This window comes from Carcharhinus amblyrhynchos, chromosome 9, assembly GCF_965287045.1.
Source record: "Carcharhinus amblyrhynchos chromosome 9, sCarAmb.v2.hapA, whole genome shotgun sequence".
Lineage (NCBI taxonomy): Eukaryota > Metazoa > Chordata > Chondrichthyes > Carcharhiniformes > Carcharhinidae > Carcharhinus > Carcharhinus amblyrhynchos.
In genome coordinates this window covers 15,022,501-15,042,347 of record NC_137332.1, presented here as the reverse complement: position 1 = coordinate 15,042,347, position 19,847 = coordinate 15,022,501, and the positions used below count along the sequence as shown (strand labels likewise).

At 39.4% G+C, this 19,847-nt stretch overlaps 1 protein-coding gene across 2 annotated transcripts in view; it reads left to right on the top strand.

The window, feature by feature from the left end:
• The window catches only part of LOC145347601 (zinc finger protein 644-like), a 128,026-nt gene extending 112,287 nt beyond the window's left edge, over window positions 1-15,739 (top strand). For both annotated transcript variants that reach the window (XM_080195198.1, XM_080195197.1), the window contains exons 5-8: window positions 7,319-7,930; window positions 11,415-11,537; window positions 13,054-13,156; window positions 13,476-15,739. In XM_080195198.1, the coding sequence (XP_080051324.1) occupies window positions 7,319-7,930; window positions 11,415-11,537; window positions 13,054-13,156; window positions 13,476-13,668 (1,031 nt within the window). In that variant the 3' untranslated portion in view covers window positions 13,669-15,739. The remainder of the gene's footprint in view (window positions 1-7,318; window positions 7,931-11,414; window positions 11,538-13,053; window positions 13,157-13,475) is intronic.
• Window positions 15,740-19,847: the final 4,108 nt, after the last annotated feature.

Sequence of the window (19,847 nt, the reverse complement as noted above, 5' to 3'; positions counted from 1 at the left end):
TCCAGAACTGGGGGTCAAAGTTTGAGGATAAGGGGTAAACCTTTTAGGATTGAGAAATCTCTTCAACCAGAGAGTGGTGGATCTGTAGAATTCACTACCACAAAATAGTTGAGGCAAAAATGTTGTGTGATTTTGAGAAGAAATTAGATGTAGCTCTTGGGGCAAAAGGGATCGAGGATATGAGGGAAAGTGGGATGAGGGTTTTGAATTTGATCAACCATGATAATGAACAGGCTTGAAGGGCCAAATGGCCTACTCCTATTTTCTGCATATGTTTCTATATACTAAATGTGATTAAACTATTGGGAAAAGGGTGTGAAAGGTACAAAATGTACCTTGAGTTGTGAATATCAGAATTGAAAATAAAATTTCCAGACTTGCAGACACCAACCCCAGCCTTGTGCACTGCTGAGAAATCAGACTGCTTGTACCCAGTGGAGAAAAAAAAATCTCTACTTGGAGGGAATGCAATAACAATTCTGCAGGTGAAGATCACAACGCATCCTTGAAATTTGACTTTTTCTATCATGGGATGTGGACATGACTGGTTAGGCCAGCAAAGTGATGAAAGGGGTCACCAATAGTGTTATCAAGCAGCACTTACTCAGCAATAACCTGCTCGGGGATGCTCAGTTTGGATTCTGACAGGGTCACTCAGCCCAGACCTCAGTACAGTCTTGGGTCAAACATGGACAAAAGAGCTGAATGTCAGAGGTGAGGTGAGAGTGACTGGCCTTGACATCAAGGCCTTGACTGAGTATCAAGAAACCTTAGCAAAACTGGCATCAATTGAAATTGGAGGAAAAAATCTGTGCTGGTTGGAGTTATACCTGGCACAAAGCAAGATGGTCAATCATCTCACCTCCAGGACATCAGTGTGGGAGTTCCCCAGGATAGTGTTCCAGGCCCAACCATCTTCAGCTGCTTCATCAATGACCTTCCCTCTGTCATAAGGTCAGAGGTGGGGATGTTTGATGACTGCACAATGTTCAGCACCATTACATCTCAAAAAAACTGAAGCAGTTCATGTCCAAGTACATCAGGTCCATGACAGTACCCTGGCTGAGGCTTACATGTGGCAAGTAATATCTACACCCCACAAGTGCCAGGCAATGACCATCTCCAACAAGGGAGGATCTAACCATTGCCCTTTGACATTCAATGGCGCTACCATCACTGAATTCCCCACTATCAACATTCTGGGGGTTACTGTTGACCAGAACTGAAGTGGAATAGTCATATAAATAGTATAGCAGGTCAAAAGCTAGGAATTCTGTGATGAGTAACTCACCTGCTGACCCACTGCCAAAGCCTGTCCACCATCTAATAAGGCACAAGGCAGGAGTGTAGTGGGATACTTGCCACTTGCCAAGATGGGTGTGCCTCCAACAATGCTCTTGAAGCTCGACACCATCCAGATCAAAGCATTCTTCTTGATTGCTATCCCTTCCACAAACATTCAGTCCCTCTACCGTTGTTGAACAGTGGCTCTGCACCATATATAGTGTCTATAAGATGACAGTGAAGGAATGCAGGAACACATCAAGGTTCCTTAGATAGGACCTTGAAAACCATGACCACTATCATCTAGAAGACAAGAGTCACAGATACTTGGGAACACCACCACCTGGAGGCCCCCTTCCAAGTCACTCACCATCCTGACTTGGAAATAAATCACCGTTCCTTCACTGTCACTGGGACAAAATCATGGAATTCCCCCTCGTACTCTGGATGTACCTATTACCTCACTGCAGCAGTTCAAGAGCACAGCTCACCACTGCATTTTGAAGGGCTACTATGGGTGGACAATAAATATTGATCTAGATAGAGATGTTCACATCCAGAAAATTGATTAAAAAAATAAGCCTTGTTGCCTCTCTTTAATTGCTCTTGAGAAGGTAGTGGTGTAGTGGTGAACTGCCACTGCCTTGAACTGCTGATATCCATGTGGTGTAGGTCCTCCCACAGTGCTGTTCAGGAGTTCCAGAATTTTGAATTGATAGTGACAGAATGGCAATATAGTTCCAAGTTAGGATGGTGTGTGACTTGGATGGGAACACACAGGTGGTGGTCTTCCCATGAATTTGCTGTTCTTGTCCTACTGTGTTGTAGATTTGGAAGATGCTGTCTAAGGAGCCTTTGGGTGCTTCTGCAGTGCATCTTACAGATGGTACACACTGCTGCCATTGTAGATTGGTGGTGGAGGGAATGAATTTTTAAGCTGGTGGATGGGGTGCCAGTCAAGTTGTTTGCTTTGTTCTGGATGGTGTTGAGCTTCTTGAGTGGTGTTGGAGCTGCATTCAGCTATGCCACTGGAGAAATTTCCATCGTAATCCTGATATGTGCTTTGTAAATGGTGGACAGGCTTTGGGAGTCAGAAAGTGAGTCGTTCATCTTGGAATTCCTGGCTTCCAACCTGCTTTTGTAACCACGTTATTTAGAAAGCTGGTCCAGTTATCATTCTGATCAATGGTAACCCCACTCTCCCAGGATGTTAATTAGTGGGGGATTCAGTAATGATAATGCCTTTGAATGTCAAGGCACTTTTAATGGTGGAAATGTTACTTGCTATTTATCAGCCCAATTCTGAATGTTGTCCAGCTGTTGCAACATGTGGATACAGACTGCTTCAGTACCTGACTGGTAATGAATGGCACTGAATATTGTGCAATCCTCAGTGAACCTCCCCACTTTTAACCTTGTGGAGGGAAAGCCCTTGATAGAGCTGAAGATGGTTGGGCCTAGGACACATTACAGTAGTGTCCTGGGACTGGGTACATTGGCCTCCAACAACAATACTATCTTTGTTTATATTAGTGGCGGCAGAGTGATTAACACTACTGCCTCTCTGTGCCATGGGCCCGAGTTTGATTCCAGCTTTGGGTGATTATGTCGAATTTGCATGTTCTTCCCATGTCTGCGTGGGTTTCCTTTGGGTGCTCCAATTTCCTCCCACAGTCCAAAGGTATGCAGGTTAGATGGATTAGCATGGTTATGGGTTGGAGGTGTTGGTTTGGGTAGGCTGTTTTTGTTTCAGAGAATTGGTGCAGACTCAATGAGCCGAATGGCTTCCTTCTGCACTGTAGGGATTATATCATTCTACCATAACAAGTGGAACATTCTCTCTTGTTCTGTGTCTTCTCTCCCCTTGCCCACCTGATTCCCATTTACTTCTATTTTGTTAGGACTTCTTGATGCCCTAGCAAATGGTCAAATTCAAGGACAGTCACTTTCACCTCAATTCCTTTGTCCATGTTTGGACTAAAGCTGTATTGAGATCAGGAGCCTCAAACTGAACATTAGTGAGCAGGTTATTGCTGTATAATTGCTACTTGATTGTACTGGGGGCAACACCTTTCCCTCTCTTCTGATTGCTTGTGGACTGATGGGGCAGTAATTGATTGGGTTGGATTTGTCCTGTTTTTGTGTATATGACATAGCTGAGAAATCTTCCACATTGGTGCGTAGATGCTGGTATTGTACTGGAACAGCTTCACTAGGGACACCGGTTATTGCTGAGATTTTGCCAGGGTTTGCAGCCTTTATCTTCAGCTGTTTCCTAATATTATATGGAGTCAGTTGAATTGGTTGAAGACTGTCATCTGTTATGCTACGGTCATCTGTCTGGAGAGGGTTATAAATTCTTCAGCCTTGTCTTTTGAACTAATGTGCTGAACTTCTCAATCATTTGAGGATGGGGATATTTGTTGAACCACCGCTTCTGGCAGTTTAATTCACGACTGGATGTCCATTGTATGCTGCTTCCACTGTTTGTCTCAAGTAATTCTGTGTTGTAGCTTCACCAGGTATAATGTTTAGATATGCCTGGTGCTGCTCCCAGCATGCCTGCCTGCACTTGTCATTTGAACTGGCTTGATAGTAATGGTAGACTGAGGGATATGCCAGACCATGAAGTTACAGATTGTGGTTGAGTACCGTTCTGCTACTGATGCCCCGTTTTGAGTTGCAAGATCTATTTAGCACTATGGTAATGCATTACAACACAATGGAAGGTATTCTCAGTGCAAAGCCTGGACTTTGTCTCCACATGGATTGTGCAGTGGTTACTCCTACCAATACTGCATTGGGCAGATACATTTGCGACACATTAGTGAGGATGAGATCAAGTGGGGTTTCACCTCTTGGTGATTCACTCACCATGTGCTGTAAGTTCAGACTTGCAGCTATATTCTTCAGCACTCAGCCAGCCTGGTCAGTAGTGGTGCCACTGAGCCACTGTAGGTGATGGACATTGAAGCCCCCTCCCAATGTACATTCTGTACCCTTATCTCCCTTGATGCTTCCACATGAAGGATTACTAGTTCACTAGCTGAGGGGAAGCAGTAGTGGAAACCAGCAAGAGGTTTCCTTGCCTTCATTTGATAGCTACCATGACACTTCATGTGGTTCAGAGTCACTGTTAAGAATTCCCAGTGCAACTTCCTCCTAGCTGCACCCAATCTTTTGTGGGTCAGTCCTACTGGTGGGACAGGATATACCAAGGATGGTACATAGGACTGGGACATAGTCATACTCATTGAGTCATGCCTTTTTTAGAGCAAAGGGGTGACCTAATTGAGGGACCTAGATCAGATAGCCAGAAAAGACTTATTTCCCCTAACTGAGGAGTCAATTACCGGAGGGCCTAGATTTGAGGTAGAATGATTAGAGGGGCCATGTGGAAAACCTTCTTTACCCACGGTTGGTGGGTGCCTGGAATTCACTATCTGAGTTGGTGGTTGGGACAAAAATACTTGACTTGTTTAAAAGGTGCCTGGATCTGCACTGAAATGTTGTACCCTGCAAAGCAATGGGCCAGGTGCTAGAAAGTGGGACTGAAATGAATGGTTAGCTTCCTTCCTTTTGGCCAACACACAATGTGCTAAATGACTTCTTGCGGTACCATGACTTGTCTCCGATTTTCAGACAATGAGACACAAATAGAATTGCCCAACTGGCATTCACTTAATTTCTTCTTCTTTTGTTAGAGACCAAAGTGAATTTGTTGGAGCAAAATAGTACTGGCTGCTCCTACTTAAACATAGTAAGTAGCTATATTTTTATTGAGCTTAGATGCTTGAAATTGTGTAAGTTAACCTTATTTTGAGAAATATTCAAATAAGGTACAATGATGACTTGGTAAAATTGAACTTGCCAAAGTAGTAAAGGCTGTGATGACACAGCAGAACAGGTGATTTAGTCACTGCTGTAACTTGTCTGCTGCTGAAATCTTCATCTATGCCTATGTTACCTCAAGACTTGATGATTATTTCATTTACGTTGGGCCTCCCACTTTCTACCCACTGTAAAATTGAGGTCATCCAAATTCTGCTGCTAATGTCCTAAGTTGCAGAGTCTCCCCCTCCCCCCCACGTTGGCTTCTGGTTAATGCAGTATTCTGAATTTAAGGTTCTCACTTGTTATCACATCACTTAATGACTTTGCCCTCCCGATCTCTGTAACCTCCTCCAATTCTGCAGTGCTGTTCGGAAACTGGAGTTCATCTAACTGACTTTTTTGATCATCCCTAATTTATAATACTTTTGTCTTTGGCAGCTGAAGGCATGACCACTAAAGCCCTAAGATCTGGAATTCCCTCCTTAAACCTGGCTTCACGTTGGATGGAGAATAGACTTGGAAGTAAAGATCATTCATATTGCCCCTTGAAAGATCCATTGACTGAATAGCAGTTGGTGTTGTTCTGATACATGGTCCTAGAATTTGTCAGCATCATCCTGCACAAGTTGTCATTTTCCTCTTTTCTCTCCCTCCTCACCGCCACCACCAACTCCCTCCCATCCCCAACCCCCTGCCAAACAAACACCCTCCATGTACTTGTTCTTGGGGCATCAGTTGAAAAGCTACCATAGGCCTATGATAACTAGTATAACCCTTTCCAGGTAAACTGTTTATCCTGCTGCAACAACTTCTCTGGCAGACATTGAAACATATTTTCGATGGCAGCAGTGCTTCCGAAATCATTATCCATAGAATCATCTCCTGTAGTGTTGGCTTTCAAAATATTTTGGTGTTTGAAGTCTTAGTTCTGAAGCAGGTGGATTTTTTTCAGAGCTTCTGGAGTTGTGTAATTTATTTAGGTGTACATGTGGGAAAAGAGTATATCAGGTGCAAATGGCATAGTACTGTTACATTGGTGTTCCAAATGTAATCATTTTAAAAGAACTGCTCTCAACCATCCTCTCCATCTGTAAAAAGTTGCAAGAATAAGATGTTTCTATTTATGCTGCATTTGTGTATAGTATTCTTGTGTTTTCATGTTGTTTTAACTTCAAATATCTAACTGTTACAGTAGCTTGTTTTTAGTCATCATCCATGATAATACTGTCACTTGAATGAACACAGCCAAGCTTCTTAATGTCTGTTTCTGTTTTTCTGCTGCTTTCAGAAGGAAAAATTTAGTCCTAGTGTCAAGTAGCTAAGTCAAATTGATTCGTAAAGCTTTAACATATCAAGTTCTTGGAGAGACTGAGAAAGAACTGATCAAGCAAGATTGTAATGGAAGTGTCAAAGAAGCACTGGGAAAAATAAATTGTAAGCAGGGAGAAGGAATTGAAATTCTGGAGGATAGAAAGCAAAACTGACAGGAAAATTAGGACAGGAAATAATGAAATTTGGGAATACAGGAAGAGAAGGCTGAAAAATATATTTCTATTAAAATACAGATCTTAGTACAATTATTGTCACACTTTTGGTTCCCAGCATTTGGATATAAGTTATTTTAGTAAATAGCCTGCAACACTTGTCAAGCTTTCTTTGACAGGACCTTCCAAACCCATCACCTCTGCCACCCAGAACAACAAGAATAATAAGTTCCCGTCAGAGCCGCACATCATCCTGATTTGGAACACTTGAAATCAGCATAATTTTGTCCCAGAATCTTGAAATCAATTGTGTTTCATCTGCTTTCAGGGAAACTTGTGGAAAGCCAAGCAAAGATCCTTACACTGTATAGATTGTTTTTTTTACAGGTAACTCTGCCGTATCTTGACAATATTGGCTGTATATAGTGAGTTATATCTGTTGAACTGAATGCAAAATAAACTGATTTTCTTTTGTGTAATAGTGCATATTTGAAATAGATATGATCTTCAGTATTTATTGATGTATATTTCTACCATTTGTTTAATTTATCTGAATCTTCTGTAATTCAATAAAAAAAATTAAAACTGGCATTTATTCGGAGATTATTGATTCAGACATGTTGGCTAACCATATTTGCATTTCAGAATCCTCAAGACCATATTTTTCTACAATTAAAATTGTTTGGGTAATCTTTATTCACGTTTTGTTTCAACAGAAGTAAAATCTGGTTCGTCAACTGAAAACACCTGTCCTTTGTGTGGTGGTTGGTTTGACACAAAGGTTGGGCTATCGAATCATGTCCGTGGTCATTTGAAAAGATTGGGGAAGACTGAGTTGGAAGCACATAAATCTCCACTCAGTATCTTGACTGAAATGATGCAAAATGAAGCAGAGGCTGAAAATATTGCAAAATTGTTGAGTAGCAAACAATTTAGGTACAAGCCATTTGTGTCGCAGAAATTTGCGACAAGTGATGGCCTGTTTCTTGCTCCAAATGGTATAACAATAAAACTGCAGCAAAATGAATCGAAAGCAAAACCCTTTCCCTCACCACCAACAGACTTGCATGATCTCCCAGACCTGCAGCCAAAAAAATATAATGAGACAGACGTACAGTCAAGTTCTCTGATGCAAATTTTAAAGAATAAATTTGGAGAGGAAACGTCACCGCTAATAAAAACTCAGCCAGGAAGAAGTTATGCTCAAACTGCAAAAAAGCGACTGCCAAACCACAGACGTCCCTTTCAGTTGCCGTTTGGTAGTTCACCTCTGCAGCCTAGTATGTCATCGCAAACAGTGACCAGTACGGATGTATCCTATCAAGCAGGTGAGATTTATTTGTCTTGAGTTGTATTGTATACAGAAACATAGGAATTGAGAAGATGGAATGTGCAAGTAAATTTTTAATTTACATGCACTTGCAAGTGAGCTATTTGGAACTAATGTGCATTAAATCTTGTTCTTGGTCTATCCATTCTTTATGTCATGGTTGATGTTGAAGACTTCTCGATTGTGTGAGACATTTCACCACATACTATTTGAAGACGAGGGTTAATTTTCAATGGGATAATATGACTTAAGATCCAAAACATTGGTCACAGTTTTGCCCACTCGTTCCCTTGCAGAAATGTGCACAATGCAATTTTGGATGTGACCTCCTTTGAGGCATCCAGTTACCACCTGAAATTAGAGGATCCCTACTTAAAATAAATTAAGATCATTTTTAAAAATGTTTATTCCATTCTTAAAGTTACAAAGCCAACGTGCAGACCCAAATCCATCTCCATAAGCCAATTCAAACTGATTCCAATTGATGACCCCCACAAGAGAGACATACAAGATCCAAGCTGACAAGAAAATGCATTGCACCCCATCTTGGGCTTGATCTAAGATGGGACCATGTTCTTATTAAGGACCTAAATGCCATAACAGCTGTAGCCTTGTGGTCATCTGTTTTGAGAGTAGTCAGGATATTTCTATCTGCAGTTCTATTTAAAGGAGCTGTCAGCTACTGTTGAACCTATTACTAGTTGATTTTTGGTTGGTAGTATGCTGAATTTGCTGTTTTGGCTACATTGGCTACTGGAATTGGAATCATAGTGCAGAAAAAGGCCATTCAGCCCGCTGAGTCTGCACAAATAACAATCCTACCCAGGCCCTATCCCCGTAACTCCACATATTTACCCCACTAATCCCCCTAATCAATACATGTCGGGACACTAAAAGGCACTTTAGCATGTCCATTGCATGTCCCGCACATCTTTGGACTATGGGAAGAAACTGGAGCACCCAGAGGAAACCCACGCAGATACTAGGAGAATGTGCAAAATGCACACAGACTGTGACCCAAGCTTAGAATCAAACCAGTGTCCCTGATGTTGTGAGACGACAATGCTAACCACTATACCACCATGCTGCCCGTTGACCCCAGACTTTTCCGGAAGTTATCTAGCTGAGTCTATAGTGGTATTTTGATCAGGTGCTTCTGGCAAATTCTGGCTCACTTTTATGAGGTCTGTTAATTGGGACATCATCATTATGGCTGGAGGTTGAGGAAGAGCAGAAGCAGGCAGATGTTCTGGAGTTCCACTGCTGCTGAAAGAAGCAGAGGGAGAGAAAGTTACATCAGGGATTATCAACAGTTGAGTGTATGAGCCAGGTACTTCATAGCTGTGTATTCAGGGAGGAGCAGGTTGGCATATATGTTAACAAGGCGGGATTCCATTTGCAAGTATTCTCTCTAAAGAAATTTGCACAAAGAAACTCTGCACATTGGGAGGTAATACTTCTAATTGCTGATGTTATAGAAGACTGCAAGCAATTAAAAATAAACTATGACTAGTAGTCTTAGCAGCCCAAACTAGCCATTGAACATCTTTTGGTATTGCCTCCAGGTGTAAAAGTGCTATACTTTGATCAGTCACATGCTGTCTGACCATAGCTGTCTGGTGGGGAAGATGATTTTGTTTCTCCTGGTTATCTCACTAGTACCTCCGATGAACTTTAGGACAACTGGGACATTCTGCCAATAGTCAGTTTATTCCAGTACTGCCAACTGCACCTCTGGCACTCCCCAATTCACACTATACCTCCCGTGTAAGAGTACGGAACAATACCTGAATCCTGAGTTGTCCAGTGACCAGCAATCTGTTCTATCAGCTTTCACATTATGCTTTCCCATTATTACGGACAGCCTGAAAATAGCACATGTCTTGCAAATGTCATTAGGCTAGTGATTCTTGGCATGCTGTCTGTGAAAATTTTTAAATCTATTTTTGCATAAGCGAAAATTATAAATTTGGTCACTTTTGAAGAATACAATTAGAAAAAACACACCCCTACTATATTTATTTGATGTGTGCTAAGCACAAATTAATTAGGTTCTCTTTTTGTTTTGCTGTGTTTCTGGACGTACCTGAAATTGGATACATGATTCTATAAACACTTCAGGGTAAAGATTTCTCCATTACAACTACACATATAAATTGAAATTATCATGTAATAATGAACATTAATAAAAAATCTTGTGGGATATTTTACATACATTCATACTGTAGCCTATTCAGTTTGTTTCTACAACGTGGACTGGTTGGTCAAATGGCATGTTTCCATGCTGTATTTCCTATGTAATCCGATGTACTTAAAGGTTTGCTTGTCCATTGTTTAGTTCGATGTAATGATTTGAGCACAAGCATCAGAATTACAAATCATTAGCTTTCATTATTGACTGCACATGCAAAGTGATGACTGTACAAAACACTAATTTAAGTGTTGTATTTAACAGCTGTTCACCAGTCTATTTTTTTTTTTACCACCTTACCTCCCATGCCTTCATCAGCTATTTCACGTGAAGTAAAAGAGCCATTTACAGTCTCCCCCATTCCCTGAATAGTTTTTCACAATACTTGAATAACCACTGAATTTACAGCTTTGTTGGTACTTGGGTAATTCTGCTTTATTTCCAATGTGCTCAGTGCCCCCAAAGTCTTGCTGTGCAGTCCATTTGTCTATGATGGATCATATATTGTGTCTTTTTTTAAAATGTCCTGCCACCTTATTGTGTGCACTGAATCAGAATCAAAACTTGTAAGTGATTGTGAATAAACATTGTGTTTAAAATTAATTTTTATATGATTCAACTATCAAGGCTTTTAATCACTTTTCCTTGAGCATGCTAGAAATTGTATCTATTAGGTGTTCTTAATGAATATTAATTTAGGAATGAAAATTGGAATCTGTGAATTTCAAACAAAAAAACGTCAACTATAATCTTGCTGCAGCATGTTTGAATAAATGTAAAAAAAAAGTACTTGTGTTGTGGGCAACATGATGGCACAGTGGTTAGCACTGCTACCTCACAGTGCCAGGGACCTGGGTTCAATTCTGGCCTTAGGTGACTGTGTGGTGTTTGCACATTTTCCCCATGTTTGCATGGGTATTTTCTGGGTGCTCCAGTTTCCTCTCTCAGTCCACATATGCAGGTTGGGTGGATTGGCCATGCTAAATTATCTCTAGTGTGTAGGTTAGGTGTATTTGCAATGGTAAATGCACAGGGTTACAGCGATAGATTGGGGGGGTGGGGCGTGTGCCTGGGTAAGGTGCTCTTTCAGAGCGTCGGCGCAGAATTGATGGGCTGAACAGCCACCTCCTGCAATGTAGGGATTCCTGGCAAGTGTTGTTTTACATATGCTGAAGCTATGGTAGCTTTTGCAATCTTTCAAAAACTTTAATTAATTTTGCTGTCCAAAAATATAATTAATTACATTAATCTAACTGTAATTCAAATTTTTACTTTCCATTCTTGACTAAAGGACATCCTGTGAAATTAAGAACTTGTGTCCATTGCCATGCAACCTTTACAAGTGCAGTTAGCCTGGCAAACCATCTCAGAGTCTATGCAAGAAGAAAACAAGCTGGGGATCTGACTGGCACACGTAAGTCTTAATATTATTTTCATTTCCTAGCTTTGGTATGGTTTAAAAATTGGACATAAAATGTTTTTGAGCTAGCAACAACAAAATATGTCAAATATACGTTTTCACTATTGAGCCCTTGGCTTGTTGATATAAGTAGTTAATTATGACTCTATAGTAAATCTGTGTAAAGTGAGTTGCCCAATTGCAGGAATAATGAAGGAAATTCTGTTCCATGAGGTAGGTAAAGAAGATTATTAGATAATTGCAAATTGGTAGCTGTCACTCTCTAATTTCATGATACTAACCAACCTATCACTTTTTAACCCAGCCATATAAATTGCCCCAAAGTGGATTAAATTCTTGATTCCTTGGCTCAACATGAAGCCCAGCTTTTCATGATCACAATTTGTAGTCCAATACACAGATTTGGCAGCAAAATGCACATTTAAGATCTGGCTTGGAAATTGTGGCCCAGCAAGTTCCAATTCAGAAGCTTTTACTTCACTGAACCAGTTAATAGGAGGATAATTGCAGCTCTTTGCAATGTAATTGTAATGCAAAATCTTTTGAATTATTGGTAGTTATGCTCACAAGCACAGACAAAATGTTGCCTCAGTTATCTTGATGTATTGAAATTGTAGATTTGAAATTGCTTTTTTATTGTGTATTTGAGGTTATTTATACTTGAATGGGCCGAATGGTATCTTTCAGTGCTGTAACAGTTCTATGATTTTAATTGATCTTTTCTCTAAGTTTTAAAATCTGCATCTTATTTCTTTTAAAAAATATGCAATTAAGATAAGCAAAGCGTACAATGGTATTGGCATGATGATCGTAGATTTGCTAATAGATGATGTTGATGTGATTGCCCCTCACAAATATATTCCATCCTCTCTGTTCATCACCTAATAGGAGTATGATGGTAGGGTGTAGTCCCATGGTTCACAATAGCCCTCTGGTATATTGTAACCTTCATGTGAGACTAATGGATCATCAGAGTTGAGACAAACCCTGTTCTCACCTGCAATCCACACATTTCCAAAAAGGCAAGTTGGACAAATGCATTCTAGTTATATTTTTTCCTTTTTATCATCGAGGGTATACAGTAAAGCTGGTTGCTGCTCTGTCCCCATCCCAACTGACATGATTTAGGTCAGTACTGATGAGAGATCGACCTTGGACTGTTCCACATGTATACATACATATCCAATATTAATAACGTATTTCTCTCTTTCGAGCTGGAACAGGAATTATCCAAAGGTGGCAACACCTTTTAGTATTAAAGACTTTCCAAATCCAGGATGCTGGTTGTATTTTTGAGAGCTGTGTTCCAAGGAAACCTTACGACTCTGAACGACTGACGAAGTTCTTTTGGTGTTTTTTGCACAAACGTGGTTTAATAATGGTATTTAGTAATATAATAGTATTCAGTAATATAATTTCAGTAAACACTGGCTAAATAAAGCCTTTTCTGTTTAAATTGGTTATTGTTTGCATGGACAATAAAATCCATTCCAAAGCTATCTTTTTCCAGCTTTTGACTGCAAGCAAAAGAGGTCGCGTTCGCGGTCAGGGACCAAAAAGAAGTCTTCCCTATTTGTTCCTTCTCTGGATGATGCTTATGTACTCAAATGCAGGTAAACATTTGGACTGCCATTTCAGGCTCAGTTTGTAGATTTATATATTTGTTACATTGTAATCCAATGGTGAGGCTGACAAGTGACTTAAAATACTTATGGTTTCATAATCAGTTATAATTGATAGATTGAACCTTAAATGGCTAGTTCCTTTCTGTCACTTGCTTTGCAGTTTTACTCAGGTAGTTTTACAGGATGTTTGTTTGTTGTCGTGAATTTGGAAGACATAATGGGGCTGGGGGATTTGGGGGGGTGGTGTCGAGCATAAATGTAATTATGCTAAATTCATCTCAAGTATTGTTCTGTTACTTCTGTACAGGTTCTGTGATCTGGTCTTCCGAGGTCCACTTTCTGTGCAAGAAGATTGGATCAAGCACTTGCAGAGGCATGTTGTTAATGCGAATCTTCCTCGCACAGGTGCTGGAATGGTGGAAATCCCATTGCCATCAAAAGAAAATTTCCCAGTAACTGAATCATCATTCTCCCTGCTAATGGCACAGGCAGCATCCTAAAATTCTCTGAATTGTGATGAATTAATCTGCTGTAAATTTGATATGGTGTTTGCCATAAGCGCCTAGTGAAAGTACATTCTGTCCTCCCATTACAAAGCTTGATAGATCAGTGCAACAATATAAGCTATTTATAACCTTGAAATTATTTGAAAAGTCTTGATTTCCTTAAAAAAAAGCAAATAATTATGCATATATTCAGAATTGCAAATCAATAAATAGATCACCAGCAGTCAATCAGCTTTAGAAATTGTGTTTAAATTTGTCACAATTTGGTCAAAGTTGTAGATACTATGAAGAACATATTTTACAATTGCTATTGCTAGGAATTTACATATGCAGCTAGTCAGATGTTTCCCTAATCATTTCAGAAAGATAGTCCTTTCGCCTGAGGAACCTTATGGCAGCAGGAAATGAAGCATACAATTTCATTGACACATTTACGAACACTATTCTAACTTCCAATTTTGTAAGGAAGCAACATTCTTGTTTACCATTGTGTATATCAACTGTGGATAGTTATCTTTGGTTGCACAAGAAGTGATCTGGCTGTATAATTTTAAAAAAAATTTAGTCCCAAATATAAATTTGCACAGGATCGTCACTTAATTGAATTTGTTTTCTACACATTGTTGTAGCATTGTACCTTTTGGGAATGAAAAAGAGAATTAATTGTTATACTGTTGTTCCATCCCTATCCTATTTTTCTCCCATTGCAAGCTGCTTGCAAATACACATTCTTTTCTAGCCAGGAGGGCAGAACGACCCAGCTGTACACTTCTTCCACAGCCGCCATGAGTGCTGCCCTGTGATAGGCTGCAGGAGGCACGATTCAAGTGAGGGGCGCAGGACATAATGCCATCTGTCGGAGTGATAGGCAGAATGAAAACTTGCCCAATTGAAGCAAGTGTGTTACTGATTGGCTTTTCATGGACTCAAACTTTTAGCCTCATTGAACGTCGAGCACTCAACCACTTCACCTTCCAGACCACTTCAAATATGTGAAGAAATTAACACTGATAGTATTGTAAAGCATGATGCCTACAGTGTTTACTCCCTTGCAAAAAAACCCAGAATGCAACCAGTCTAAAAATACATTTAGTGCACGGTTCAACATTGATTTTTGACAATAAACAGTTTTCTACTGGTCTAAATGTCCTAAGCGTGCTTTTTAAGTAGCAATATTATTATTTTCATATTTGTTCTCAATTTGTTTCTGATATTGTTTTCACCTGTTTAGTTGAAATTGAAATATATAGGTGGCTATTTGCTATTAAGCAATTGCTAGTAATTAAAACCCTATAACAATACATTTAAAAGTCAGTAGCAGGTTTTCTAGTAGCCGCACCATTTTTGAATATGGTAGTGTGTGGATAGTTCCCCAAGTTTAGTGATTATTGTATTGCTGTACATTTAGCATACTAATGTTTTAGAATTGTCATGTTCTTAGAAACAGACCTTTACATATAAATTTTGTTCCCAACAAAGGTCAATATTCACTGAGAACACCGCAACAAAATGTATGTATTTGTCTTTTACTAGATATAGCACGTACAGAAATATCAGGGTGCATTGCTATTAAAATGGATATTATTGGATTTTATATTTGTATTTTCTAAAATAGGCTGAAATAGTATTTAACCAGTTGAGTTATTTGGAGAAATAGGTTTACAGGTACTAATTCAGTGTAGCTCTTGGTTTGCTAAAATTAATTCTTCCTGCCTAATTTTTTTTTTCTGGGCTCCCTATATTTCAATAATTGGATAATGTAAAATTATATTTTTTCTCGACAATTTTAGCTCAACAGTAAAGAAAAGCATGTTCTTTACAACTCAGAGGTTTCCATACAGTTACAAGTTTCCCGAAATTTAACTGTTGTATCCTTTAAGCATTTGAAATTGGTGATACAATTACTGTATATGGAACAAGTACACTGGTACATGATATCAAGTGCTCAGACGTGATTGTGCAGGCTCATATTTGTAAGTATACTGTGTAAACACTATGTGAAAATGTGCTATTACTACAAGTCTACTTATTTAGTGGCAGAAATAAAATGTACAGTCATACATAATGATGGTTGAAGGTTTTGTGTCCTTATTGTCTAGCAGTTACTTTATTCAGTCAACTTAAAAAGATGAATATATTCAAATGATAGTGTCTTAGTAATAGTATCCAATGTTGGACATCAAATTTTAAATGTGAACAATGAGAATTATGTAACTGCTTTATTTCTCTGATGTATCTAATTGTCCTTTGATTTAGTTCTTCTAATTTTGCAATCCTGCTGACTCTTATTGACTTCTTTGCAAGTTAATTACATGATATTGATGTTGAGGTGCACAAAGTGAGCTCCCTTAAAGCTCGCCATTATGATTCAGATGTAATGCTAACAATTTACCCTCTATTGAAATCTTGCACCCTTCTTTCTCCACACTGCCCTCCTTGCCCCCATGATGCTGTCCCTCCAGCCATAGATACATCTCACCTGAATGAAAGGCTTGCTTCCAAGCATCTACCTTTAACTTTTTTCATCTGTCATGAGTACTGTAATAGAGCTATTCCTCCTCATGTTATCCCTTTTCTCTTGTGCATGAAAATATAGCAAGCTTGCAGTTTGATTGTACACTTTGTCTAAAATTGGAAGCTCTGTTGTGTCTAGGCTGTAGCCTCTGACCTTTAACTTTAGAGTATTGATGCTCAGAATTTTATCTTTCTTCTTTTAAAATATTGTCTATTGTCCTTATTGGAATAGAAATGGTTGAGATGTGATTATGATTGCTATCTTCAGGATTTGAAGAGGAGTTGATGATCAAGACCGTGACCAGCTGCTTCAAGGCAGTAGAACAGAGGATGTGACCTGTGCTCGAAGGAGGCTAAATTCAAAACTAATTTGTAGAAACAGTATTTCAATGAACATGTGGTTAACCTGCAGCACAGGCGCCATTGGAAGATGGTGAAAGTTGTTGGTATTTAAATGCAACAAACATTTTCAGAAAATAGCATTTTGCAATACAGAATAATCCAAGACATGACAGTAAGTGTGTGGGTTATGGGGAGAGGGCGGGAAAGTGGAACTGAGCCACGACAGATCAGCCATGATCTTATTGAATGGCGGGGCAGGCTCGAAGGGCTAGATGGCCTACTCCTGCTCCTATTTCTTATGTTCTTATGTTCTTAAATGAGTGACCTAGCACCTATGGTTCCCAAAGTCTTCCACTGCCAACTTTTCTTCATCTGTTTAATAGAAATTGATGACTGTGGTTAGTCACCAACCCCATTATCATTGTGACTATCAAGTTGATAGATGAACTAGTTGGACACTGATCTTTATTTATCTGACAGTTTCTACTTCCTTTTGCCCTCCTTCTTTATGAGGAGCAGTATCTCATTAGTGCCAGAGTGTGTGTAAAATGTGTTAGTATAATTACTATTTGTATATTTAACACCCACGATCTTTTTTTTCCCCTCCCAACTAGTAATATGAACATAGTCATGGGAATTTCTTTAGAATTGCTGTTGGGAAAACTCCTAACTACAGAAGAAGAGTGGTGAAATTCTAGATGCAGACATAAACTGGGCTTCAGTGATCTATTTACCTGTAAACTACTTACCCGCAACAGGATTTTTAAAAGAAAATCCTGTACTGGAACCAAAAGCAAAGGCTTCTAATCCTACCAAGTATTTCAAGAACATACTCTTGAACTTGCATTCATAATTCCAGTTTTAACTGTTCTATGTTGGTTATGCATTGAATGTTTCCCCAAAGCAGAACCAAGGAAATTTGAAGGCACATTGAGATAAAGGAGTATCATTTCTGGCAATCCATATGAACAGTGTCCTGGCATTCTGCAACCTTTCTTGGATATCTTTGACATGATGCTCTCTTTCATTATTGGAGCCAAACAGGCTTTTACTTTATTAGAGTGTGTCTTGGCACTTTCACTTTCATTTGTGTTTGGCAGAACAGCTAAAATTAAAGACTGATTTTCAGTGTCACCTATATTGATGCAAAAATTATTGGCCAATGTTTTGGTGGTGGAAAATCTAAATTGCTGAAGTTTTAAAGAAACCACAATGATGCATCTACTCTTGGATAGCGATTTTGTTTTTAATTTGTTCTTGGGATGTGAGTTTCTGACAAGAACAAAATTTATTGCCCATCCCAAATCACCCTTGGGAAGATCGTGGTTGTTTTCTTGAACCATGGTATTGCTGGTACACCCATAATGGATTTTGACCCAGTGCCATACAGAAAAAGTGACATATTTCCAAGTCACAATGCTGTGTGACTTAGAGGGAAGCTTGCAGGTAATGATGTTCTCATTCAGTTGTTGCCCTTGTTCTGCTAGCATGTTAGAGCTCCAAAGTTTAGAAGGTGCTGTCAAAGAAGTCTTGACAATTTGCTGTATTACATCTTGTATATGATGTGCACTACTGCTTTTCTACATCAGTAATGAATGGAGTGCTGGTCAAATGGGCTGCTTTGTTCTGAACGGTGTCAAAATTCTTGTGCAGTTGGAACTGCAAGAGTATTCAATGACAATCTTGATTTGCATCTTGTAGATCGTTGACAGGCTTTGTTCTACTGTCCTACTTCACTGTGCAAGGATATTGACGAAAAATTGGAATATGATGAATTGAGCAGCCAAACAAAAAGAACCACCGTGCTTATTTTACACATAGAATATAGTTCAGGTGACTGAGTATTATGTATGGATTCACAGAAATCTCTTGTTTCACAGGCAATTGCAGTGGTAGGTGATGACAGCTGCTTAATTTGAAACTTCTTCTCTTGTGGAAGTGTAGTTACGCCCTTCCCCTCACCCCCACTCACAATGTGCACTTTCCCCAGTTCTAGATTGGCCCCAAAGATCTTCCATTGGCAATTGCCTGCAATTTTTTTGGAGGAGGAGACTAATAAGCAACATGCTGTCAAAGAGCCCTCACCCCAGATCAGAGTGAATAGGTTGAGATACTCTACTTCCAACCTTCTGAAAAGCATTATTTGTGGACATTTTATGCTTCATGAAGAAAGTCATGAATGAAGTATACAGCTTTCTGTAAGCTAATCTTATAGCCCATCTCCGTCATTGGCATCACCTTTGTCTGGAAGGTCACAACTTTCAGCTTTAGTTCCAGACAACTTTTGTCAATCAGCTGTGCACAGAAGTATTAAGAAAGCCAAATAGACAGTATTTGCTTGACTGAGCCATTTCAACCAATTTTCCATAAACAACCAAGTTCCAAGAAGTCATTGATTGCACCCACATGGCCATATGTGCTACTATATATGTCAACGAGAAAGGATTTCAGTGTATAAATATCCACCTCGTTTGTGACTTGTACAACTTGTTGCCATGATGGAATTAGTTCAGCACCAAAATAATTGCGAGCAGTAGAATTCGTGTTAAAATAGAAGCTTCACTTGATCAAGAGATGTTTGACTAGCTCTATGGGGACTGGTACAGCTTATCATGAAAAGGTTAGTATAATAAAATCCATTGATACTGAAACTGCTGAAGGGGAGGAGGCACTGGATTACTGGCACCTAGCTTTTAAGTAAGATTACCAGTGCATATTTGCGAGGTGATCTTGCAGGATTCTTTCCCAGTAGATTGAGAGAGCATCTCACTGCCAAATCTATATTTTTTTACAATTCTCAAAGCCAATCAAAATAACATGATTCTGCTGGGATCTGTGTGGTACAGAATGACAGTCAAAAGTTTTCCTTCTATAAAGCTGTTCTGAGAACTCATGGGAGAAAATATTGATGGACCAGAGGTTTAAAATTTAGTGGTATAGCAATGTGATCAAAAGTAGACATATGAATATAGCTTATTTAACCATGCCTCATTTCCCTTTTTCGGATAGCTGGAATTCTCTTGCTATCGCAATTCTCAAGTGGCTGCTGGGGAAGGCAAAAAAAGCACTTCAAAGACATACTTAATCTCTTCTTGGAGTGCAGCAGCATTGACATTGACTGAGAAGAACTTGCTACCAATTGACCATCAAACTGCATCACCCTCTAAGTTGCAACATCTTAGTGATGAGGCAGAGAAGGAAAGAAAGGATCAGTAAGCCAGCACTCCAAATCCCAATACCTTGTGGAAAATTCTGCCCCATGTGTCCCAAGATCTGTGGGAAAAGAACCAACTGTTCATTCACATGAAGACCCAAGA